The sequence below is a fragment of the Mustela nivalis genome, assembly GCF_964662115.1.
Source record: "Mustela nivalis genome assembly, chromosome: 3".
Taxonomy (NCBI): Eukaryota; Metazoa; Chordata; class Mammalia; order Carnivora; family Mustelidae; genus Mustela; species Mustela nivalis.
The window spans coordinates 140907209-140934965 of NC_139022.1; the positions used below are offsets into that span (position 1 = coordinate 140907209).

The 27757-nt window shown below is 37.6% G+C and overlaps 2 protein-coding genes across 2 annotated transcripts in view; one reads left to right on the top strand and one right to left on the bottom strand.

Moving 5' to 3' along the window:
- LOC309860956 (uncharacterized protein) overlaps nucleotides 1–27757 on the top strand; it is a gene marked incomplete at its 3' end in the record, with an annotated part of 88210 nt that overhangs the window by 35331 nt on the left and 25122 nt on the right. The gene's annotated exons all lie outside the window — the stretch shown is intronic.
- SPINK13 (serine peptidase inhibitor Kazal type 13) lies at nucleotides 8013–18622 on the bottom strand (the record flags this gene model as incomplete). Its single annotated transcript, XM_082724331.1, has 4 exons — nucleotides 8013–8061; nucleotides 14216–14343; nucleotides 14993–15030; nucleotides 18553–18622. The coding sequence occupies 4 exons, from the start codon at nucleotides 18620–18622 to the stop codon at nucleotides 8013–8015; spliced, it is 285 nt and encodes a 94-aa protein (XP_082580457.1).

Sequence of the window (27757 nt, forward strand, 5' to 3'; positions counted from 1 at the left end):
ATATAACCTCAAGATTACTGTGACTTAATATGTTTGTTTTTTACTCAAAAACAAAGTTTTGGGTTGTCAGCAGATGGTGCCTTCAATGCATCCCAAGTGGGCCGAGTCATTTTGGAATATTGTTCATTGTCAAGGCGAAGTAAAGATGTGTTCTGGAGAATTTCCATTTTCAGCAATCATACATTCCCCTCAGAAGTGACACTACTGTCATTTTCCCTCACCATCAAGTGACCCGGCTCAACCATAGAGGTTACAGTGTGATCTTATCTTGTCTCTTGAAGACCAGAAGGGAGAGAACTGGAAAATAGTTGCCGAACTGTACAGTGACCACCTCAGAGCCTTAAATTCATGCCCTGTCAAGTGGGACCTACTTCTAACCACAATAGAATTTACAGAACTGGAGTCACCTACATAAAAATTTGTTTTAAAATGCAGTGTGTCATTGTAATTTTTTCCCAAAGTTTTTAAAGCTTAATTTTTTGTTTGTTTGACAGAAAGAGATCACAAGCAGGCAGAGAGGCAGGTGGAAGGGGAGTGGGAGGGGGAAGCAGGTTCCCTGCTGAGCAGAGATCCTGATGCAGGGCTTGATCCCAGGACCCTGAGACCATGACCTTAGCCTAAGGCAGAGGCTTAACCCACTGAGCCACCCAGGTGCCCCATGTTTGTAATTATTATTAATGATCTGTCAAAGGTCTCTGCTATGGTTTGCTGACATTAGATTGTAAACTATGTCCAAACACAATTGTTCAATTAGCTATTTTTTGTTTGTTGGGCATGAGGCCATATGTACAAAAACCTGGAGGAAGACAATGGACTCTGTTCTACCAGTCTTTTGCTTGGTGGCTTTATTTTAGTACATTCTAAATAGCATCTGCAAGGATAATAAGATAATAAGTGCCATTGCATGGCTTCCCAAAATTTTGACTTCTACATCTGTTTGGGAAGGAATATAATGTAGTAGTTAATGCAGGCATTGAGTCCAGAAGGTCTTATTTGGAACTCTTGCTTTTAATAATTGTTGACTCTATGACTTTAAGTATACAAGTTACTTAAAGTATACAGGTTACTTAGGTATACAGGTTACTTAGGTTAAGTATACAGGTTACTCTGGATGTTTAGATTTCCTCATCTGTAACATAGAAATAATATTTACTGCCCCAAATAGCGTTGAATAGTGAATGCCATTACATATATATATATGTACATATATATATACACTCTTGTGTGTGCATGTGTGTGTGTATCAGAGTGCCAAGATTATAATTAGAGCTTCATACATGGTAGGTAGAATATGGAATGTGATCTTCAGGACAACTCATTGAGGAAGGAATTTTTATTACTCTAATTTTACCAGTGAGTAAGCTGAGACTCAGAGGATTCAAGTAATCTTCACAAGGTCATGATACTAATTAATAGGGGAAACGATGCTGAGTTCAGTAATGGAAAAGAAGAGAAGTAAATGCCATAATAAAGAGTTCAATATAAGTTTTATTGTTTGCTATGATAGTTTGAAGACAATGAATATTGAGAAAAAGCCATTATGTTTCAAGAAGAGGTGTCTTTGTTGCAGTTTGAAAATGTATTTAGCAAAGAGGAATGGGAATGTGTTCAAAGGGAAATTAGAATGAAGTAGAGAATAGCATAATAATTTTTTCAGATATTTGATAGTCAAAGAGAGGAGGGAGTGAAAGAAGCGAAGGCTCCAGGAAGGTCTAGAATAGATTGAACCTGTCTTACAGCCAAAGGGAAAAAGAATGAATTTAAGATACATGGTGAAGGGTGGCTAACTACAGCATTATAGAAAATTGTAACTGGGAGAAAACTATAATTTGTTCTGCAGATCACATTATCATATATAGAGAGATAGATATGGTATGATATATCTATATATCTATATCTATATGTATACCTGTATATCTATCTCTCTCTATATAATCTCATTCAATACTCAAAGCCATTCTGGGATGTAAATATTATTTCTGTGTTACAGACAAGAAAATTAAAACATCCAAAGCATAACCTGTATCTTTAAAGTTGCAAATCAACATTGTAAGGTTGGCTCTGGCTATTAAGTTCTGGGGTTACTTTTTGCAAGAGAAATATTGGGTTGGTCTGAAAGCTGGAGAAGGCTGGAGAGGCTTGGTACAGACATCAAAGAAAGAATGTCAGATAGTCAACAATGGATATGAAAATTAATGGCCACTAGACAAAATTAGCCCTAGATTTCTGCAGGTTCAGTCAGTACCATGCTGAGTATTTCTCCCAAAATATATTATGACACTGACTAAGAAATGAAAAAAAAAAAAGTGACTTTCTGGATAGGGAGTATGTACATCAGAGACTGGATGGGCGCCATAGAGATGGCCATAAGCTCAGAAGAAAGTCAAGTGTTTAAGAAGGTTCTGATAGACTATGCAAGGTGTGGGTAGTTAAGAGTTTAGAGGTCAAAGTTCAGAATACATGTGGACTTAGTAGTAGTAGTAGGTTTGGAGAGTATGAACAATTGTTTATGGAGGCTTTGGCTAGTAAGCAAAATATCAGATTAATTTCTCAGGGGTGGGTCTGAGATATTAATCCTCAGGGTGTATCCAAATATAAAGCAGATAAAAGATTGGTGGAAATAAAGTTCTTTGGATTTTAAAAGGTGAGGAAAAGTGAGATCAAATGATGAGGCATGGATGGTTTGCTTAGGTTTGGGCAGCTGTTTACATAGAAATTTTTAAGTTGCATAATGAGCCATGAATTATAGAGGGAGGATCCTTTGGAGGCGAAAGGTGAAGCTTGAGAAGACAAAAAGTCATCTGTTTAGGCTGGAGGCCATGTCTTTTTTTTTTTTTTAATTTTATTTATTTATTTGACAGCGAAATCACAAGTAGACAGGCAAGCAGAGAGAGAGAGAGAGAGAAGCAGGCTTCCTGCTGAGCAGAGAGCCCGATACGGGACTCGATCCCAGGACCCTGAGATCATGACCCAAGCCAAAGGCAGAGGCTTAACCCACTGAGCCACCCAGGCGCCCTGGAGGCCATGTCTTTATTTCTCCTAGCCTTCCTGCGAGGAAGAAGAACTTGAGACCTTGTAAGATGATGACCATGGCTCCATGCTAGGGAAGGCAGGGTAGAACTTATGTGGAAAAACATAAAAATGAGATGAGAAAAAAATTCGAGAGTATTAGGTATTTCTTCCCCCAATGGATTTAAGGTGCCACACGGAAGAGAAAGATGAGCCATCAGAAGGTTGGAGATGAGTAGTAGAATTAAATTTGTGCAGGACCAGATTAAAGACGTTCTGGGTCAGTTAGCTGGAGGGAAAGAAGGAAGCCAGCACCACGGCTGGGCAGTAATCCCAGTATAGTTTAATGGCTGTAAGAAGGGAAAGGTACAATAAGAAATTTAACCATATATTATGTACTTACTACGTGCTGCACTGTGCTACATTTGGCATGTGCGTTATCTCATTTAAGATTTAAAATAATCCTATGAGACTGGTGTAGTTATTTGTCCTGTTATTTAGCTGAGGCAATAGGGACTTAGAGAAATGGCTAGTTTAAGGTTAAAAGCCAGTACATTTTAATTGCTCTTGTGTATTGCCTTTAAATCTAAATCTAAGAGATAGATTTGGAGACACATTGGAAATTAGAATAATAGGAGTGAAACTGGTCAAATCAAGGAAGTCAAGAAGGACAGCTAATGTTTTAAATGAGCAGGCAGAAGGAACTGGGCGCTGGATCAGAGTATGTCACCTTTTCATGGGTGAGGATCATCTGGAAAGAAGCAGGGTCCCAGTGGGGAGAGAGGGTGATCTAGAGTCAGAGGACAAGTGTTCCTTCTGCATCACTCCACTCTCATCTGTCTAAGGTGCAATGCTGTGACAGTCCCTTCTCTACACCGTGCTTCCTGTTTCTCCCACATCTCCTGAGATGGTTTGAGATTGGTGCTTCAGGTTTTCAAGTTAAAAACCCTTCCTTGAAACACTAATATGTACAATGGATAAATAATTCTGTGGATTGGAGGTGGTAGAGAAGAAGCTGCAGCTCTACTATTTAATTCTGTATTTACCTCCTAATTGCTGTATCAGCCCATTCCAAAACCCCTAGGTTCGTTCCTTCCTGGCCTCTATCACATACACCATCCAACACCCTCAAGGTCTTCTTGTGATAATTTTAAAATCAATGGCCTAGATTTGGGTGGACTAGCTCTTGCCTTTTGTTTGTCTTCTCTCTCTTCCCTATGTGGCTCCTTCACATTCTAGCTCTTTTTCTTCTTCCTTTCCTTTTCCTTCACCTCTTCCTCCTACTTCTCCTTCTTCTCTACCTCCCCCTCCTCTGCCTTCACCTCTTCCTCTCCACCCCTGCCCCTCCTCCTCTTTCACCCCTCCCCCTTCTTTCTCCCTGCCCCTCCCCCCTTCCTTACTCCTCCCTCTTTCCCTCTCCTCCCCTCCCCCTTCTTCTTTGTAATCCTCACTGTTCGTGCCCTTTTGTGTACTGGGACACTATAACCTAGAGATATGGATATTTGCATTTTGATCTTGTGTCTGGCAAGACCCTGTTCCTTGATTTTCACAGCAACAAGGAGTTAGCACATCCAGGGATCCTATGCTTTGATTCTCTTTAATTTTTTTTGGAATTGCTGAGGCCGAACAGTTTCAATTATGGGACAAGGTGATGTAAATGAAAGGTAACAACTCTCTTTCCTGTTGGTTCTTTTTGCTCCTGTGTGACCTCACACTATCTGGATTTAGTTTTACACATACACACACAGCTTCCAGCTCCTACTGGTAAGATCACATCTATCAGTCTATCATGCTCAGTACTGAAGGGAACACTGTTTCTTTTGGGAAAACCCACAATGCACTTTATTTTATTAGCTTCATTAAACGTCTGTAATACTTTAACTCCATTTTCTCCAAAGTTAATTTGCCATAGTTTACTTTACAACATCTACAGAGATGCTAGTGTTTTCTTTAACCCTGAGAACTAAGGATTTACTCTTATTTCCTCGAGGGTTATGATGTACAATATAAAGATTTGTTACTAAGGAAGATCACTGAATTTTTGGTCTGTTTGGCCCGCTTAGCAGTTCTTCATCATATGGAACAGAACTCCATCTCGGTAGGGCTTCTAGTGTCTAGTGTCCTCAGTGGAGACTGAGGGAATGAGTCTGCTCTCTCTTTCCAAGTCTATCCCTTCAGCTATGCAAAGGCAGCTCTGGAGGTTCTAGTCAAAGTCCTTTTTCTACAGATGATACAGATCAGCTTCTTTAAAAGTTCTTTTACAGTGTAGAATCCCTTAGGTTCTCTAGACCCATTACTTAGTAACAGTGAAACACAAGCCGTGATCACCCTCACCATTTCCCTTTGCTATTCTGGTCAGTGTCATCCTCACTGGAGATAACAGAGAGAAATAAGGAAGATTAAAAATCCTACTTCTTAGAACTTCCTTTCTTGTAGGGTAAAAAAGGGAAAATAATAAAAAACAGTAAGATGATTTCATATTTCGACAAGTATTTAAAAGAAATTGTATCATGGCATTGGAACAGTAAAATGTGGAAATAAGGAACATATTGCATTGGGTGATTCGAGAAGCCTTCTCAGAGCCTGAATGATGAGGACAGACCCCTGCATGATGACAAGGAGCCATTTTGGAAGAGCCAGGGAATCAGTGGTGCAGAGAGAAGAGTTAGTATGATGGCCATAGACACATCAAGCCTATGGAGGGATTCCATTTTCTCCAATTCCAGGATTATATAAAGTGGCTGGTTTTTCTTTAAAAGAGTCAACTTATAAGTCAGTGAGGCTCCAGCCCGTGTCCTCTGTGATTAGGCTACATGTTTTCCACTGAATTCTATGTGAAATTGAATTACAAAATTCTTTCATCTATTTTTTCTTTAGATTTTTTTTCCTCCACGTGTCTCTCTTATTATTTCTTATCATAATCTTTCCTCCTGGTGACTTGAATTAGTGTCTGTGTCTGGGAGCTTGTGGTCTCACACAGACATTTAATGTCTACTTACCGAACTCCCATTATATGCCTCACTTATTATTATATGACCTTGTTTTATTCATTTTCATCACAGCATTCACTGTTACCTGTTATTGCCTGTTGCTTTATTTGCACATTATTCATCTCTGGCTCCTGCGATGCAGGTTCCATGAGAACAGGATCTTGCCTGCCTTGTTTGCTTGCTTCACTAGCCCCTAGTATACACTACATTGCAGAGTAAGAACTGCTCCACAAATCATTACCAAATGAATGAATGAATAATTTTAAGATTCCACATCATGAGTCACAAGGTAGAGTAACAACAGAATTCATCCAGCATTGGGAAGAAATCATCCAGCTTGCATCACTGAATTTAAAAAGAAAGAAAGCATACCTCACTGGAACTGACACAAATTTCTTCATTTTAAGATTGAACTTTAGATTAACTTCATTAAGAAGAGGAAATTGTGAAGTATTTAACATATTCTCCTCTCCTTGTTTCCCAGATGACACAGAATCTCCTTTAAGTTGAAATCACTGTTGTCTGAGTGAACATGGGCTCTTTTTCAGGGCCCCCTTCAGTGGCAGAGCCCAGAGGGCAAATGTACCCACTGGAGCTGAAAGAGAGTCTCTGCCCTGTTCCTCAGCTGCTACCATCAATGCCAGGAAGCCACCAATCCTAGTGGTACCCATAAATAGATAAAAAGATTTATCAGTTAAGCCAAAGTTTCTATGAATTAAGGTTATACCTACATATTTTACGATGGGTGCTATCTAAATGTAACATGTCCAGATCAGATGGCCAGGCTAGAAAGAAATACATAACTATGTCCCCATCTTCTCTTACCAAACTTCTCTCTCTCTGACAGTCCTGCCTGGAAGGCAATTAATTTCCATTCCTTGACTTTTAACTTGGTGGAGTTCCATTTCTTTGGTCTGCCTTTTATTATTTTTGAAAATAGAGATGGAAAGATGAAATAATAAAATAATGTTAAATTACACAAGATGATCAAAATTAGCAAGAGAAGATCTGTATTTTAGGAGACTCCTTGAGAAAACAGAAAGACCTGAAACGATTTTTCCCAGCTCCAAAGATATCCAACCTGATAGACCCTACTGACCAGGGGTGCCAGGGGAAGGAGAGAGGATGATGTAAGAGGACAAAAGCCCTGTTGCTAGCAAAACTGAGCTGTGTAATAACTGGAAAGGGGAGGGGGAAAGCAGAACTGTGGGGACCATCCCGTCAAAGAACTGGTCAGATTACGATAAAAGAGTGAGGCTGACATCTAGTGGCAGCAGTAGGTAATGGTACGGAGGCCATGAAGTGAAATTTCCCCAGCCTCAAAAGTAGAATAATGGCTTCATCTCCCTGAATTAGTCAAGATCTTTCCGTTATAAGTGAGAGCTTATAAGACGGATTAAGCAAAAATGAAAAATGAATTTATTGACCAATGTTTTAGGAACAGTGGAATGATTAAGGATTAAAAATGCTAAAACTCAGGGGTCAAATGATATTTACTCTTCCTCTGAAAAACATACTTTCCCCCCAGAAGTTCTTGGGACTTCTCCCTCCTTCTATTAGCATATGAACATTTTTTTCCTCTAGTGAAGGTGAGCTTCATTTACAAGTACGAGGTAGAAAGTCTTAAACAGCCGTGTTTGTATGTGTGCTTGAGATGTTTTCTTATGCTCATCTTTAGGTGAGATTAGTGGGGCCCGGTCAGATCTCACAGGTGAGCCTGCACTTTGGGGTTAAGTTTAATTCGGGAAGTGACAGATCTAAGACGCAAGGAAAATGAAAGCTTATTTTAAACAATCATTTACACAGGGTAAATGCCACCTCTTTCATTATTATCTTTATTTGTAATAAATATATCAGTTGGTTCTTCATTTGTTTGATTCCTTGATTTTTAGCTTTGTTCCAAATTTGGGTGTAGCATAGATGTCATTTATCATATGCCCTTAAATTCCAAAAGAAATAGTTTTTGGAATTAATTAGTGAAATGAATAAGCAAGTGTAGTACTCCGTCACTCATCAGTCACATTTTCCATATTTATAAAATTTAATATGAGGACCAAGTTCCCTAAAGAGAAGAGATTTTTAAAAATGAGATTAGTATCATAAGGAAAGTAGGTATTGTTTCACATTCTCTCATCTTCCAAATGTAGTCCTGAGCAAGGGAGCTGCTTTGCAATTCCCTTTTTACCCTTCTCTTCCTGCTCACCACCCCACATTCCTTCTCTATATCTTAATTATTCAAAATGATGTTCTGTGAAGTTTTTCAACAGAGAATCTTTCATCTTCTAACTCATTCCCATTTTGATACCTTTGGAATCAACATAACAATGCCAGATTTTTTTTTTTTTTTACCAAGATGTAAAAGATGACCACAACAAGAATGCTATGCCTAATAATTCACATAATTCACACTCTGTCCAAATTTTCACCAGGTTTACACTGCTCATAGACCACAGTCTATTCTCCTTACTCTGGTATATATTTTCTCAGAGGGCTAGCTTCTGCCTAACCTTCCCCCTTGAGGTATTACTGTTCTCTAATACACAACATTCATCTCAACACAATTTTTCGCTTAAATTTCCCTAAAGACCCCGCACCATTTTCTTGGTTCCAGATGTTTTCCAAAGCAGAGAGCCCTGTATAAATTTCCCATTCTATTTTCTCTTGCATTTTTAAAAGAATCCTTGAAACTTAGCTTCTTCCAAGAGACTCCCCACCCTGACCCCCATCTCAGGCTGGCCGTTGATGTATATCTGATCAACTCATTCGGGTAAGGGATTGCAAACATGTTACCTTGTAGGAGCCAAGCTGGTAATATAAATAAGTGGAGGGGGTCACCTTCACCACAAAAGAGAGGTGGGACTGTCTGAAATGCCTGAACTCCATTTAGATGGGCAGCGGCTACTAGACAGCTGTTGCTACTTTTTTTTTTTTTTTTCCCATGTGAAATCCTAACTTCCTATTAACACAACTTTAATTTTTCAAAATAAGTTGGAGATCTATATTTTGGATAAAATCTGATTTTTGAAATGCTGTCAACCATTTCAAGACTTACTAAAATATTGTTTGGTTGAACAAAACCAGTGTTGCTTTCTATTATCATACTTTTTTTAGGCCTGTATTCTTTTTGCCAAATGAGATCAAAAACTTCTGAAGCACCTGGGATATTTTTCATTCTATTTTCTTGGTAGTTATTATGAGAGTCCTACACTGAGTAGGCTTGAGGGATTCTTTTAAGGATAGCAGCTATGACTGTGTATCAATTCTGGCCAAGACTTGCACGCTTCTGTTTTCTTTTGTCTAGTTTCAAGATTTTATTTAAAACTTCAGTTTTAAAGTTCTTTTGTCTAGTTTCAAGTTTTATTTAAAACTTGAAAAAGTGCAAGAGGGTTCCCCTTTCTCCACATCCTCACCAACACTTGCTGTTTCTTGTGTTGTTAATTTTAGCCATCCTGACAGGTGTGAGATGATATCTCATCATGGTTTTCATTTGTATTTCCCTCATGATGAGTGATATTGAGTATCTTTTCGTGTGTCAGCCATCTGCAGGTATTTTTTGGAGAAATGTCTGTTCCTATCTTCTGCCCATTTCTTAAGTGGACTATTTGTTTTTTACAGGGGGTGGATATTGAGTTTGATAAGTTCTTTATAGATTTTGGATACCAATCCTTTATCAGATATTCCATTTACAAATACCTTCTCCCATTCTCAAGGTTGCCTTTTAGTTTTGTTGATTTTTTTCTTTCACTGTGCAGAAGATTTTTATCTTGATGAAGTCCCAGTAGTTCATTTTTGCTTTTGTTTCTCTTGTTTGTGGTGATGTATCTAGTAAGAAATTGCTACAACTGAAGTCAAAGAGGTTTCTGCCTGTGCTCTCCTCTTGGACTTTGATGGATTCCTATCTCATATTTAGGTTTTTCATCCTTAAGAAATTTATTTTTGTGTATGATATGAGAAAGTGGTCCAATTTCAATCTTCTGCATGTATGTGGCTGTCCAATTTTCCCAACTCCTTTTTGTTGAAGAGACTATCTTTTTTCCCGTGGGTGTTCTTTTATGCTTTGTTGGAGATTGGATGACCATAGATTTGAGGGTCCATTTTTGGGTTTTCCATTCTGTTACATTGATCTATGTGTCTGTTTTTATGCCAGTACCATACTGTCTTGATCACTACATATTTGTAATACAGCTTGAAGTTTGGACTTGTGATGCTTCCAGCTTTGCTTTGCTTTTTCAAGATTGCTTTGGCTATTTGGGGTCTTTTGTGGTTTCATACAAATTTTAGGATTTTTTTTTGTTCCATGAAAAATGCTGGTGGTATTTTGATAGGGATTGCATTAAATATGTAGACTCCTTTGGGTAGTATAGACATTGTAACAATATTTGTTCTTCCAATCCATGAAAATAGAATATTTTTCCATTTCTTTGTGTCCTCTTCAGTTTCTTTCATAAGTGTTCTAATTTTCAAAGTACAGATCTTTTACCTCTTCAGTTAGGTTTATTCCTATATATTTATCTTATGGTTTTTGGTGCAGTTATAAATGAGATTGATTCCCTCCTTTCTCTTTCTGTTTCTTTATCATTGGTGTATAGAAATACAACAGATTTCTTTACATTGATTTTATATCTTGTTACTTTGCCAAAATTGTGTATCAGTTTTAGCAATTTTTTGGTGGAGTCTTTTGGGTTTTCTATATAGAGTATCATGTTGTCTGTGAATAGTGAAATTTTTACTACTTCCTTGCTGATTTGGATGCCTTTTATTTCTTTTTGTTGTCTGAGAGTTGAGGCTAGGACTTCCAGTACTATGTTAAATAACAATGGTGAGAGTGGACACCCCTGTCTATTTCCTGACCAGAGAGGAAAAGCTCTCAGTTTTTCCTCATTGAGGATAATATTAGCTGTGGGTTTCATATATGGCCTTTATGACGTTGAGGTATGATCCCTCTGTCCCTACTTTGTTGAGGGTTTTTTTCAAGAATGGATGCTGTACTTTGTCAAATGTTTTTTCTGCATCTATTGACAGGATCATTTGATTTTTGTTCTTTCTTTTTTTAATGCGGTATATCATGTCAATTGATTTATAAATATTAAACCACTCTTGCAGCCCAGGAATAAATCCCACTTGATTATGGTGAATGATTGTTTTAAGGTACTGTTTGATTTGATTTGCTAGTATTTAATTGAGAATGTTTGCATCCATGTTCATCAGGGATATTGGCCTGTAATTCTCTTTTTTAGTGGGGTCTTTGGTTTTGGAATCAAGGTAATGCTGGCCTCATAAAATGAATTTACAAGTTTTCCTTCCATTTTTATTTTTTGGAACAGTTTGAGAAGACTAGGTATTAACTCTTCAACTCTTCTTTAAAAGTTTGACAGAATTTGTCTGTGAAGCCACCTGGTCCTGGACTTTTGTTTGCTGGGAGATTTTTGATTACTGATTCAATTTCTTTGCTGGCTATCTGTCTGTTCAAGTTTTATACTACTTTCTGTTTCAGTTTTGGTAGTTTATATGTTTCTAAGGATTTATCCATTTCTTCCAGATTTTCCAGTTTGTTGGTATATAACTTTCCATAGTATTCTCTTATAATTATTCATAATTTTGTGGTGTTGGTTGTGATCTCTCCTCTCATTCATGATTTTATTTATTCGGGTCCTTTCTCTTTTCTTTTTGATAAGTCTGGCTAGGGGGTTATCAATTGCATTAATTCTTTCAAAGAACCAGCTCCTGGTTTCATTGATCTCTTGAACTGTTGATTTTTGTTCGCTTGTTTGTTTCTATATCATTTATTTCTGCTCTAATCTTTATTATTTCCCTTCTGCTGCCTTTTGACTTCATTTTTTGTTCTTTTTCTAGATATTTTAGGTATAATGTTAGTTTTTATGTTTGAGACTTTTCTTACTTCTTGAGGTAGGCCTGTATTGCTACAAACTTCCCTTATAGAAGTGCTTTTGTTGCACCCCCAAAGGTTTTGGACCATCATGTTGTCATTTTCATTTATTTTCATGTATTTTTAAAAATTCCTTCCTTAATTTCCTGGTTGATCCGTTCATTCCTTAGTAGGATATTCTTTAACCTCAATGTATGTGTGGTCTCTCCAAATTTTTTTCTTGTGGTTGACTTTCAAGTTTCATAGCATGTGGTCAGAAAATAGGCATGGTATGATCTCAATCTTTTTATACTTGTTGAGGTCTAATTTGTGACTCCGTATGTGATCTAACCTGGAGATTGTTCCATGTGCATGTGAAGAGAATATGTATTCTGCTCTTTTAGGATGAAATGTTTTGAATATAACTATTAAGTCGATCTTGTCCAGTGTGTCATTCAAAACAATGTGTCATTGTTTTTCTGTCGATTTTCTGCTTAGATGATCTGTATATTGATGTAAGTGGGATGTTAAAGTCCCCTACTACTATTGTATTGTTATCAATGAGTTTCTTTATGTTCATTATTGTTTAATATATTTGGGTGCTCCCAAAATGGGGGAATAAATATTTATAACCATTAGCTCTTGTTGGATAGACCCCTTTATTATGATATAATTCCCTTCTTCACCTCTTGTTACAGTCTTTGGTTTAAAATCAGAGTTTTCTCTAAGTATGGCTACTCCAGCTTTCTTTTGGAAGCTAAGAAAGCACTTCCAAGTGTCTTGCCTAATTAGCTCATGCCTAAGAAAGTGACAGCAGCTATTAGGAAGAAATGCTAATGTAACTTAATAATTCCACATAGTCTGGTAACATTCATGAATTCTCATTCATCTTGCTTTGTGATGATAGATACATGGTTATTTTCCATTTTTTTCAGTTCCCATTCTTTTCCTTTAAATGACATTGCAATCATCAGAGTCTAGCACTTTCTCTGAAGATGAACACATATTTTCTTTATTGGACTAGCTTCCACACCCCATTTCCTTCAGTGTTCAGCAATAACAGCCTCATGGGTTGGAAACATGACACTGGAAGCCCATAAAGATTCTTTTCAAAGGAAGATATGCACTAAAAAGTTAGTTCAACAGACTTGGGAAGTTCAAATTAGCTCCTGGGAAGTAACCATGAGCCCTTGGAATATCCCTCCTGATAAGAGTGATTTTATAACCTGAGGTTATAGGCCATACCATATAGTTTATGATCAAGTGAATGTCTGTTGTTATTCCCTGTGGTCCTGAGTCGCTTTGTGTCAGTTTGACCTCTGGGAATTCAGGGTGCCTGGAAACAGTAGTTGTCAGTCATTCAGGTGCCACAAAATTAGGTGACTGGCTTCTAATGAAAGGGCTGGGTACCAAGGTGTTGGTGAGCTTCCCAAGTTGGCAAAACTTCATATGTGTTGTCACACATCATAGATGGGAGAATTAAACACTGTGTGAGTCCACTGGGAAAGGTCAACTGGAAGCTTGTGATTGCTCTCTCCTGGACTCCACCCTGTAAGCTTTCTACCTTTGTTGATTTTACTCATATCCTTTCATTGTAATAAACAGCTGCCATATATATAACAGCTTTTCTAAGGTCTATGTGTCCTGCTAGCAAATCATCCAACCTGAGGATAGTCTTGGGGATTTTAATACAGAAGATCAAACAAGTCATGGAAGAGTTACTAACAAGACATAAATTGGTTTCCAAAAACAACTTAAAATGGAGTTAAAATTTATCATGAGGAATATTATTAATTTTTTATCTAATTTTACTATTGAACTTACTTGAAAGGCAAAGGAATATATAATTCAACAGTAATTTTTATCTATGTATGCCCACATAACCATTTTATTATTTAGATGTATAATTATACCTTTATCTATGTCTTTACCTATGTCTGTGTTGTTATCTATATCTATTTATGTCTACCAAGCAATATTTATGGGCACTATTCATAGGCATGTCAATGTTATTTCTTACAAGTTTTTGAGTGATTTGAAAAAATGGATTTCTATTCATCGTTTGGGTATAATCTATAGATATCTATTAATATGATCTTTGTTCAGTTCTGCCAAAACACCACTTAAGCTTTTCTTTCTTTTTTTTAAATAAGTCAACTTTGAATGTTAACTGAAATTTTCAGAAAGACTTTTCTCTTTATACATAGTATGTTCTCAATCTTTTATGAACAATAGAGGTTACTTAAAATAAATATACCATCCCTCAGTAAATCCAGTTCCTTGGCTAAGATTATTTGATATTCCTGTGAGGAAAAACAAAGAAAAAAATGGTATTTTATTTTGAACTTACCACTGATCAACACACAAAAAACACTCATTCTTGTAAGTGTGGCCATTTGTAGCACAAACATATGATATCACATCTGGACACTCTGATGTATAAGAAGGATCCAGTGGGTAGTACATTTTACATGGGGGCTGCAAATATCAAAAAAATGTCATATGAATAACAGTCGGTAGATTTTCTTCCATCTATTCCTGGCCTGTCAGTTTCTCCCCCCTAGAAATAATATCAAATATACCTATTCAATTGATCTTTTTCAACATTTTCTTCTGGGTTTTGGTCAGGCAGGTTTTTTGCTGACTGCAGTGTCAGAAAATGTGGTGACGCATTCATCTCCTAAAGTCATAAGCATTATAAAATCCCCACTTTTTCCCCTATGTAAAGTTTCCACTTAAACTTGGAATCCCAATGCCATGAATTCATTCTAAGAAGTTTGTGAGTAAAGATATGTATGTATTTGTGAAATTCTAGGGGAAGGAGCTCCAATATAATTGTTGAGAGTGAGAGTTCTGTATTGAGGCTGGGAATAAATCCTGTATTTACCATGGTTTAACTTTATGAGCTTGAGCAACTGACAGGTGTCATTTCATTTAATGCTCAGAGATGCATTTTACTGTTATAATGTTTATGCTACATTAGATTAAATGTAAGTCTGAAAAGGTTATACATGCCCAAGGTCACATGGAAAACTTTTGTTCTACTTACCCCTGTGAAGTTTTAGGTCTCTCATATCAAGAGAGTGATCAGATTAGCATCACAATTCACTGAGAAATTTAAATTTACCTTAGGCCATTTATTTATATCACGTGGTTTGAAGAATGCTGCAGACAAAGTACATACACAATAGGTTAAAAGAAAATCGTTCTTCATGGAGTTTGATTTCACCCACTGAAGTTACTAGCTGAATAAAAAAAAAGTAATTACTCATTTGCACAAAAGTATACAAAATAATTTATAGCAACAGAATTTGTGGGTGCTGTTCTTTTGTTAACCAGTTTATTCATTTATTCTTTCTTTCCTTCATTTTCATAGTCCTAACTTTATAAATTTTCTATGTCACTGAGGAAAGAGTAAAAACCAGTTGAGGTTGTAGGTGTAATTTGCAGACTATGTTATTTTCATTAAGTTACCTGATTTTTGTTGACTTTATAGTTTCCTCTTCATTGCATCGGGATGAGTGTATGTACTTTGAAGTTTTTTTAATTAAATATGTTATGATAAATAAAATACTGGGCTTATTCCTACCAAGACGCCAAACTAAAGAGGATAGTAAGGTGATGATCAGAAACTTTAAGGGCTCCTTGGCTCTGGAGAGACTGACTGATTTTGGCAAACTAGTTTGTGTGAGGATGCTGGTGTTGCCTGGGGATAGAGGGTGGCCAGCTGGCTGTGGGAGAGGGAAATAAGAAAAGACTTATCATCGTCCTGCTCTTTCTTATCTCTCACTGTAATATGATCTCTTTTTTTTAAAGATTTTATTTATTTATTTGACAGAGATCACAAGCAGGCAGAGAGGCAGGCAGAGAGAGAAGGAGGGAGAAGCAGAGAGCCCGATGTGGGGCTCGATCCCAGGACCCTAGGACCATGACCTGAGCCGAAGGCAGAGGCTTTAACCCACTGAGCGACCCAGGCGCCCCTGTAATATGATCTTTGAAATAGTCTGGAAAATTCTAGCTTTCCAAAAGTTAGACTTTCCAAAGTTCAAAGAGAAACTTGAATTATATTTTTAAATTTTTCCCAGAGGAAACAAGAAGCCTACCAACCTTTCCAGGAATAGACTATGCCAATTGCATATATAATCTTTCTAAAATTTTTTTAAAAAGGAATACTTCTTGATTGGATTATTTGTTCTTTGGGTATTGAGTTTGATAAGTTCTTTATAGATTTTGGACACTAATCCTTTATCTGATATGTTGTTTGCAAATATCTTCTCCCATTCTGTTAGTTGTCTTTTGATTTTCTTAACTGTTTCCTTTGCTGTGCAAAAGCTTTTGATCTTGATGAAATCCCAATAGTTCATTTTTGCCCTTGCTTCCCTTGCCTTTGGCGATGTTCCTAGGAAGATGTTGCTGCGGCTGAGGTTGAAGAGGTTGCTGCCTGTGTTCTCCTCAAGGATTTTGATGGATTCCTTTCTCACATTGAGGCTCTTCATCCATTTTGAGTCTATTTTTGTGTGTGGTGTAAGGAAATGGTCCAATCAAGAAATGGGCAGAGGACATGAACAGACATTTCTGCAAAGAAGACATCCAGATGGCCAACAGACACATGAAAAAGTGCTCCATATCACTCGGCATCAGGCAAATACAAATCAAAACCACAATGAGATATCACCTCACGCCAGTCAGAATGGCTAAAATCAACAAGTCAGGAAATGACAGATGCTGGCGAGGATGCAGAGAAAGGGGAAGCCTCCTACACTGTTGGTGGGAATGCAAGCTGGTGCAACCACTCTGGAAAACAGCATGGAGGTTTCTCAAAATGTTGAAAATAGAACTGCCCTATGACCCAGCAATTGCACTACTGGGTATTTACCCTAAAGATACAAACGTAGTGATCCAAAGGGGCACGTGCACCCGAATGTTTATAGCAGCAATGTCCACAATAGCCAAACTATGGAAAGAACCTAGATGTCCATCAACAGATGAATGGATCAAGAAGATGTGGTATATATACACAATGGAATACTATGCAGCCATCAAAAGAAATGAAATCTTGCCATTTGCGACAACATGGATGGAACTAGAGCGTATCATGCTTAGCGAAGTAAGTCAAGCGGAGAAATTTGACAACTATCATATGATCTCCCTGATATGAGGAAGTGGTGATGCAACATGCAGGGTTAAGGGGGTAGGAGAAGAATAAATGAAACAAGATGGGATTGGGAGGGAGACAAACCATAAGTGACTCTTAATCTCACAAAGCAAACTGAGGGTTGCTGGGGGGAGGAGGGTTGAGAGAAGGGGGCTGGGGTTATGGACATGGGGAGGGTATGTGCTTTGGTGAGTGCTGTGAAGTGTGTAAACCTGGTGATTTACAGACCTGTATCCCTGCGGATAAAAATATATGTTTATAAAAAATAATAAATTTAAAAAAAAAGAAAAAAGAAAATACTGTAGGGAAAAAAAAAGGAATACTTCTTTCTAATTAAAAAAAAAAACCCAGAATCTTTTAATCACAAAAATGGCTAGATATAGTAATAAAAAAGAAAAATAAAGGCCTCCATCTAGTAGAAATGAAATAAAGTTAAATTATATACTGCATACCATATATAAGAATAAACCTCAAATACATCTGAACCTAAGAAATGAGACCATGCAAAGATCAACTGAATTTCTTTTTAATCTTAGTATAGGAAAGGCTATCTAGTAGGTGAAGTGCTTGAGCATGGTTTTGATTAGCATTTTTTTTTATAATGAAGTTGAATATCTTATACAGATTTAAGAGCCATTTCTATATTTTTGGGGTATGTGTATGTGTGTGTGAATTGTATATATAAGCATATTACTCATTTGGCAATTGGTTTTTTTTCCTCAGTTTTAAGTATTCTTGGGTATTAGATATATTAGTCCTTTATCTGTGATATGTGTTATAGATATTTTCTTCCAGTCTATCAGATATCTTTTAGTTTAAGGAATTTACACTAAAGATACACTTCAAACAATACAAAATACATAAACATGAGATTATTGCAGCATAGTTTGTAATTGCAAAGTATTGGAAAACACTAAATGCCCATATGTAGAAGACTGATAGATCAAACTTTAGTATACCCATCCAAGGAAGCTCTGTATCATTGGATAGAAGAATGAGGAAGCTCCCTGTGAATTGATATGTACTGATTTACAGGATATTTGTATATTGAGAAAAGCAAGTTGCAAACAGGTATCTGTAATATGCTATCTTTTATATAAGAAAGTAGGAGAATGACACAATGTGCACACATATGTTTCTATTTAACACAGTAAAGACAGAGATCAAAGAGGTTGGTTCTGTGAAGATGGCTGTGGGGTTGGAATGAAAGGGAAAAGGGGTATGGAGGTAATGACCCTTCTCTGAACCTAAACTTTTGCTCATTTTGTTTTATTTTCCTTGTGTTCAAAATAATTTTGAATTGCCTTTTGAATTTTTCTTGACCCATGCATTATGTAGAAACATGTTATTTCATTTTCAAATTTTGGAGGGTTTTCCACAGTAACTCCCTTCCCTAACAGGGATACCCAGTTGATGCCCACTCTGCGTGGTCCAGCCTAACATTCCCCACTTGGTCACACATGGCAATTTTTCTTTTCTACAACTTAAAGAATACCACTTGTTTCTCTCCCAAGACTTGTAAGTTTGCTTACCTGAAAAAGCAGTATGTGCCAAAGTAGAGGAAACCAGGAAAAATATGGTCGTGTAGGAAAAAGCAGCCATTTTGATCTCATGCAATGTCCTGCTCTGGTGAGACCTGGGAAAAGGCTTGAGAGAGTTTGTGCCTAATATCTTGCACAGGTGGATTTCCAAACATGAGAGAACCTACTACGCTGAGGTGTTGCATTCCTATAAATTTGACCATGATGGTCTCCACTGGCCTGATCCACTGATCAGGATCTACTGATCCACTGGCCTGATTCAGAACTGAGGGCCCTTCTGCTCCAAAGAGAGAAAGTAAACCACTAATTTTTTTTTTTTTTCTCCCCTGCCAGAAGCCATGTGTAATCCCAGTCCTGGCTGGGAGAGGAACTGGGCTCAGGGCTCTCATCAGGGCTGGCCCAGGCATGTTCCTTTTACATAGGTTCACCCTATAATCTACCAACTACACTGGAGTGTTCATATGAAACAATCTACGTATTTATAAAAAATTTTGAATAAACAGGTGTGAACTGAGGACTGTCCTGAATTATCAGGGACAAGTCACTTTATAATGTGAGTCCTTTGATTTCCTGGGATAGACCAGGATAGACTAGCTGGGTGTCTTCTTGCAGACCACTTACACATGCTCAAATACAAAAAATGAATAGAATTGTTGGCCTTGGATCATAAAAATTATGTATACCTTCCCTGAAGCAAGAATCAGGATACATATTTAGATCTAAATATATTTTTTTATGATTCTTATATAGGTACACATAATTTTATATATATATATATGAGAGATCCAAGTTCAAATTCTAGCTTCAACATCTCCTAGAAGTGTCTTAGAAAAAATATGAACTTCAAAGCATATTGAAATGGTCAACTGATACTATTTAAGTAAAGAGTTTATCTATATTAAATTGTCAATTGATTTAACCAAACTCTTCTCTTGTAGGGACAGAAATACTTAGGACCAGAGAGAAGATGTTTTTCCAAGTCATTTCCTCAACTTCCTCCTGTCCTACTCTGTCCATTCTGTCTCTTCTCCAGATTGTAGCTGGTGGCGGGGGGCATGCAGAGAAATGAAGGAGAACCCTATTAGCTGCTAGTGAAATTTTCCCTACCTTCATGTGCAGAGGAAGCAAAAGGAAGATACTGGAGGAGAATAAACACATGGGAAAACCTACTGACAGAGAAGAAATGCAGATATCCTACCACCAATGTGAACTAAGGATGGAGGAGATGAAGAAATATTACCTGAGTGAGTTGCTGCAGAATGTGAGCCTGCTCTAGTCACCCTGAGGTCAGAGCTAGCCTGGAGTAAAGTTGCTGTTCTATGAATCTGTGGCCAGGGGCATGCTGAACACAGGGAACAGCCTCCTAGCTCAGTTGAGTAACCACTTACTTGGCATGAACTTAATCTAACCGCTCTTTCCTACTTTGATCCCTCTCTTGAACCACCTCCTCTGGTGTTTCCTGTTCCAGGAGGCAGGGACAGATCTTAAGGTTCCAACCTTGTGGTTTCTGATTGTGAATCATGAGAACAAGAAGGACCATATTTGCAAAAGCTTGACCATATGACCATATGTGCAAGGGTTAATTGCCTACCAATTCCAGATGATCTGGTGGACTTTCTTGCCTGCTTCAAGGCTAATTCATTGTTCTGGTCTCTTCTGCCTCCTGAGGTCACTTAGTTCATTCTGCTTCTCAGGAGGTTTACCTGTTTTATCTTTCTAGGACATGATTTCTCACATTAGCCTGGGAAACGAGGGTACCATAACCAGTAATCTTTGCAGTACTCAAGCCTCCCAGTTTCTCCACTTGTCCCTCTACTTCAGCATAGGAAAGCCTAAAGACGTGCCATTAACTGGAAAGTTTCTATACATAAACCTTAAACTCTCTCAAGTAGTTAGCACACCTTTTGCTGTTTTGCCTTTTCTTCTCAACCTGAGTCCCATAGTTTGACATTTATATTTAACTTTTTGATATGGCCATACTTTCTTGATATCCTTCCCTTCATTCTTCCCTTCTTTCAAGTCAGAATAAACTCAACTTCCTGTTTTCCTACACTACACATCAGTTTATCTTAGTTGGTTACCTAAACCTGCCAGACTCCTAAGGAAGCCTCTTATTTAATATCAAGCTGCTAATTATGCCACCCATATCTATGTAATTATTTTTTTAATCCATTTTTTCAACGATCTGACATGCCTCCCCTATATGTCTTTGAGTAGAAAAGTTCACCTCTTCTTTATCAAGTAGGGAAGCTTCAGGACGAACCAACTCCACTTTTTTTTTTTCTCTTTGCCTTATAATTCTGGAAATTTTATCATTTACCTTTCTTTCTATTTTTCTGCCTCTCTTCATATCACCTTAGGAGGGATCTACACATTCATCCATCCCTTTCTTTCTGCCAATACCTAGTTATGTGGTATTGTGGTATTATGTGGTATCATTACATCTATTCCTTATAATAATCCCATGAGGTTTATAGCAGTGTGAGACTTATATAAAAGAAAAAGAGACTGGGGCACCTGGGTGGCTCAGAGGGTTAAGCCTCTGCCTTCAGCTCAGGTCATGGTCTCAGCGTCCTGGGATCGAGCCCCGCATCGGGCTCTCTGCTTGATAGGGAGCTTGCTTACCCCTCTCTCTCTCTGTCTGCCTCTCTGCCTACTTGTGATCTCTCTCTCTGTGTCAAATAAATAAATAAAATCTTTAAAAAAAGAAAAAGAAAAAGAGACTGAAGCTTAGAAGAGTATATTCATTTGCTGGAGCTAATTAGCTACTAATGAGTGGTATGAAGTAACTAGCTACCGATGGTCAGAGATGGGATTCAAACACAAGTGTGTTTAACTACAAAGCTTGTATTCATTTACTTTTTCTCATCTTAGAGAATGAATGTTCCCTTTAACATCTAGCAGTCTTCTTAGATCAACATCATGAACGCCTTGTATGATATCTTGTGCTTTTCTTGGCGGCATCTTTGATTTTCTCCTCCTTGCCCCTCATTCCAAAGCCAGTCCTCTTAGTCTCTACATAACACTGCCTCCTAGGTAATTAGATTGTATGTCCCATGAAGGAAAAGATCTTACCTGTACCCGATATAAACCTTGTAATTGTAGTACATTGCAAGGGGGTTTTATTAGCCATTTAAAAGGTATTCAGTAATATGTATGCAAGGAAAAAAGGAAGAAATCTATTCATTTTTGTGTGTTTCACTTTGTTCTCTAATTTTTTTGTTGTTGTTTTTGTTTTTTTGAAGATTTTATTTAGTTAGTTATTTGTCAGAGAAAGAGCGTGCACACAAGCAGGCAGAGGCAGAGAGAGAAGCAGGCTCCCTGCCGAGCAAGGAGCCCAATGTGGGACTTGATCCCAGGACCCTGGGATCATGACCTGAACAAAAGGCAGCAGTTTAACTGACTAAGCCACCCAGGCGTCTCTTTCTTGGATGTTTTTGAGAATGTATTTTCCCAGATGTGTTTTGGAGATATTATGTCTAGTCCACTAAGATATAACCCTCCTGGAATTTTGAGTGGAGTCAGTAACATCTTTATAATGCAGTCTTTTCATACATGAATGTGACATGCCTTCTTTTCAACTTGCAGGGGAATTCTTCTACGTGCTCAATGTATATGAATTCCTAGAGTGCAATTTTTAAAACACAACCTGATCTTGTTGCCATATTCAAATCTTCCATTGGCTCTTTCTTGGTTATATTATGGGTTTATTATTTATGGTAAAACCAGAATGTGAAGAAACTTAACATCTTATTTTTTATAACTGAAATCAACTTTTTCATGAATATCTAAATTCAGTTAACGATAGACATAAATTATCTTGGGGACCTATGACTTTGGGAGCAGGATATGGAGGTTTAGTGAAGTATGGATCATAAGAAGAGTGACAATAAGGGAAGAACATAAATAGGGTTTTGGATCTGCTTAGCACTAGTCTCAAACTTTCTAGTGTCTGTAGAATCAGTTACTTCAGAAATTAATTCAAGTGAGAAAAGAAAACTGCATACACTTTCCAACTAAAGAAAACTTAAAAAAAAAGATATTTATTTATTTATTTATTTGACAGACAGATCACAAGTAGTCAAAGAGGTAGGCAGAGAGAGAGAGAGAGGAGGAAGCAGGCTCCCTGCTGAGCAGAGAGCCAGATGCTGGGCTCAATCCCAGGATCCTGAGACCATGACCTGAGCCAAAGGCAGGCTTTAACACACTGAGACACCCAGGCACCCCAACACAGTTTTATCTGTTGAAGATACAGAGAGGTCTTTGGCTAATAATTACCTGTTGCTTCTGTGGAGCTCCATTTCCCTGGTTTTCAAAAGCTTAAAAGATCCTTTGTGTACTGGCATAATGTTAGTTTTGCCAGATAGGAAAGGCACTAACATTAAGAAGATGATCTCTCCTGATCTTTGTAGGAAAATGGTGGCTGGAAAAGTTAGATTTCTTCACCCATCTTTCAGGAAGAAAAAAAAAAAAAAGAACTTAATCTAAATCTGGAGAGTACGTAAAGTTGCCCAATGTCCACGTCTGCAGTAAAACTGGAAAACAGACAATATTATCTACTTCACATTCTGTGCAATTGGGGATGTACACTTCCAACACCAGCAACATTAACACAAAAGATAGAAAGAAAGGTTACAAATGATTGGAATAACACTATTTACCAGGTTGACATAATTGAAATTTATAAAACAATACAGCTGCTTCTGGTTCTGTAATAGGTATACTTTCCCTATTTTTACCACTAAGTACAAATGAAGTATATGTAAAATAAACATAGGAAGACAGTAAGCAAGAGAGAAAACAGATTGGCTAGACCCGGGAACTGAATAATAATACGGTGGTGAGTTTCCTTGATTTTCTTTTTCCTTCATCTATCCCAGACTTGAAGCTGAAGAAGAGAGCAACCTGGAAACACCAGGAGACACAGGCTAAAAAACAACCCTGCCAAAAGCCTGTTCTCTCTAGCCTAAGGACCAAGAAAGGAACACGAATGACTTTTTTTTTTTTTTGCCTCAAAACATTATATTCAAGAAGCTATCATTCTCACCAGCCTAGGTTTACAGTTGGGTTTCTTGTAGGATCTATTTCATTCGTGGTAGAAACTGTAGGCAAACCATGGGTAGCTCAACCCTCTGTAAGGCACTAACGCCTTATCAACATATTTCTACCTTTTTGTTTAACTGATAGGGTCTTATTCCTGATGGAACTAAGTAATACGCTCATTATTACTGTTTATATGTAATGTCCCATAGGTCTGGTCATGTCATTGACATTAACTAGATACCAACAGGTAGAAAAAAGGATGGCCAGAATTCAATTTGACTCTACCATTCCTTATTGATTACCCATTTAATACCAGGCTTTATGCTAGGTCATAGAAATGGCCTGGTATCCATTAAATTACCGCTGACATAAATCTTAGCATTTTATTAAAAGCAGGTGACAAGAAGAAATCCAAAAAAGTAGAAAGGCAGCCAGCTAGGAGATGTGGCAGTTGGTGAGGAAAACCTGAGTCATGTGTGGAACTAATAGCAGAAGAAGAGACAGAACCCGCCCAACATAAGATAATTAAAAGAACAGAACACTTTCTTCTCTTTGCCTGAATAAAAACTGGGGAAATCAAAGGCTCATGTTTAAGAACATAATTGAATCCTTACTAAAATGTCTTTTTATTCAAAGATATTTGACCTTTTTAAAAATTTATGGCAGGATCAATGTAGCATAGATGTTCTTGAAGCCTGAAAGAAAATAGGAAAAGATGAGAATCTTGCAGTTAGAAGTTTTTATATGTTTATATGTTTTTACATTATTTTTAATGCAACCCATAGTTTAAGAAAGAAATTTTAGGGGCGCCGGGGTGGCTCAGTGGGTTAAAGCCTCTGCCTTCGACTCGGGTCATGATCCCAGGGTCCTGGGATGAGCCCCACATCAGGCTCTCTGCTCAGTGGGGAGCCTGCTTCCCCCTCTCTCTCTCTCTCTCTCTGCCTGCCTCTCTGCCAACTTGTGATCTCTGTCTGTCAAATAAATAAATAAAATCTTAAAAAAAAAAGAAGAAAGAACATGCTACTAAAAAAAAGAAAGAAATTTTAAATTACAAACAAAACACAAATATACATATACTCACATACCTGAAGCATCATAAAATCCTAGTTACACTGTGTGCAATGCACTCTGGTATTTTCTATTGTATTCTGTTTTCTCCTAGTTTATTCCATTAAGATGCATGTTGTAATGCACTTTGATTTCACAACGTATTTGTCAATCAGAGCCTTTAGTAGAAAAGATATTGATTTAAACAGTGAGAATTAATGTAAGCATTAATACTTGGGGCACCTGGGTGGCTCAGTGGGTTAAGCTTCTGCCTTCGGCTCAGGTCATGATCTCAGGGTCCTGGGATGAGCCCCACATCAGGCTCTCTGCTCAGTGGGGAGCCTGCTTCCCCCTCTCTCTATGCCTGCCTCTCTGCCTACTTGTGATCTCTGTCAAATAAATAACTAAAATCTTAAAAAAAAATTAATACTTGATCTTGGCAGATGTGTGTGTGCACTTTGTGTGTGTGTGTGCACATGCGTGCAAGCTCATTCCTGGGAAATAGGCAACTCACACAGATTAGAATATTGAAAAGAAAAAATCCCCTAGCAAGACCACACCAGCTCTGGACCTCCTCCAGTCTGGGATGTTAATGGTGGGTGGAGATTCCAAGCTGAGAAAAACCCGACACTTTGAAAGATAAACCATAAATCAGAGGGAAGAGGAGCCAGGTTAAACAGTGGACATAAATCCACCCAATGTGATTTATGTTGCAGAATCTTCTGACTTTCTTTCTGAAGAAGTCATGTATATGCTGTAGTTTTAACTTTATCCTTCGATGCTGTATTTCCTTTTGGATAGTAAACAGCTTTTTTATTGAAAAAAAAAAAAAAGACATTTACCCATGTGCCTCTAAATGTGCTGGGTAGTATGCAGCGAAGTCAAAGGACAGCCTCATGGATTCACCTCGAGTGGATAGCGGGACAGCAGGGAAGTTGGAAAGGAGTGCTCTGTGCCAGATTTCTGGGCAGAAATAATTGGTGAAGTGTGTGGATATGGCAGCATGGGGATGAAAATGATAGGAAAGGAGAACAACAATTTAGGAAAGCATTGAGGCAAAAATATGTTTTTCTTCTCATTTTATGCTTGAGAAAAAAGTATGACCTTTGAAAGTTTTAAGCAGCAAACACTTGGGCTACACAAGGCTAAGCTTTAGTCTCTTGGAAAAAGGATTCCTGGTAATGTCAGGAAAGAATGGATTTTTTTTTTTAATTTTTTAAATTTATTTTCAGTATAACAGTATTCATTGTTTTTGCACCACACCCAGTGCTCCATGCAACCCATGCCCTCTCCAATACCCAAGCATGGATTCTACCCGAAGAAAACACAGTAAAAAATTAGCTACTGAATGGTATATAAGGTGGGCCTTAAAGCAAATCAGGAGCAGGGTTATCATAATCAGGACCCATAACCCTAGTGGGAAAATGTGCAAATTTGTCAAATTTGGAATCGTGTAAACTGCACCTAGCACTTTTTCAAAATCCATAACTAGGATCAGTCTGAGCCTCATACTCTGGAGTGGAGCTAAACTTAATTAAGGGGTTTCAACGTCTTGACTGAGGGAAGAGAGCAGTTATCTGGATGAGAAGTGGACAGTCAGGACAGTGATGATCAACAGAATAAGTTCAGACCTTGAAAATCCCTAATATTAAAGCTGGGGGTCCAGAGAGCTATAGGCCTATCTTATGATCTAGAAGTTACCAGCAACCCTGACAATAGATGGTGAGAAATGCTTTGGAGAATAGGATGAATTTTATTGTGAAGGTATTGTTTGAGATACCATGGGAACATCCAAGTAGATGGAGCTCATAACTCTAATGGGACTTGAAGGGCTTCTGGGGTCGTGATAATGTCTGATTTCTTGGTCTGGGTGATTTTTAATTGGGTGTGTTGATTTTGTGAAATTCTTCAATCTGTTAACTTTCAACCTGTGCAAGTTGCTATACACACACACACACACACGTACTTACACATACATATATATGAAATATCAATACTATTTTATATTAGAAATCTTAGAAATACGTTAAGATAATAAAGATTAGCCAATTAAACTTAACAGTATGCCAAAGAATAGTTTACAATGAAGAAGTAGGATTTATATCAAGAATGAAAGGACTGGGGCACCTGGGTGGCTCAGTGGGTTAAAGCCTCTGCCTTCGGCTTAGGTCATGATCCCAGAGTCCTGGGATTGAACCCCATATCGGGCTCTCTGCTCAGCAGGGAGCCTGCTTCCTCCTCTCTCTCTCAGCCTGCCTCTCTGCCTACTTGTGATCTCTATCTGTCAAATAAATAAATAAAATCTTAAAAAAAAAAGAATGAAAGGACAGTTACATATTAGGAGATTACTATAATTTATTATATCAGTAGGTGAAAAGACAGTTTTTATATAAAAATAGATAAATATTGGAAGTGAATTGAATAAAATCTCTATATTGGAATATTATTTGCAATAAATAGGAAAACTGTCAAAGATTTTAAAATATTGTAAACAAACTGCTGGTGAGTAGATAAATTTGTAGAACTTTTAAACTCCCAAATGAGAATTCATCATGGGTGGCTCAGTCAGTTAAGCATCTGCCTTCAGCTCAGGTCATGAACCCAGAGGCCCAGGCTCAAACCCCACATTGAGCCGCATGTCAAGCCCTATGTCAAGCCCCACGTCCAGCTCCCTGCTCAGAGTGGAGTCTGCTTCTCTCTGACCCTCACCCTACTAGTTCTCTCTCTCACACACTCTCTCTCAAATAAATAAGTACAATCTTTAAAAAAAAAAAAAGTTGTTTCTATAAATATTCACAACAGGACTTTTTGTGACACTGCTTAATGGAAATCACCTTACAGAGAGTTGGTCACAGTTTGGTTTATCTATGAATGAAAATATAAGTAACTATTAAAAAATAATATTGTAAAAGAATATTTATTGACATGGAACTATTTCTTCATATACTATGTGACATATAAGTGCTCAGAAACCATACTACAGCTGAGCAAAGAGTCAGTGAGTGATAAAGACACAATGACAGTGATGGTAGAAAAGGAATGGACAGCCAGCTAGGAATATGAATAATGTTAAGCTGCTATCATTCACTGTATTTATTAAACGAGT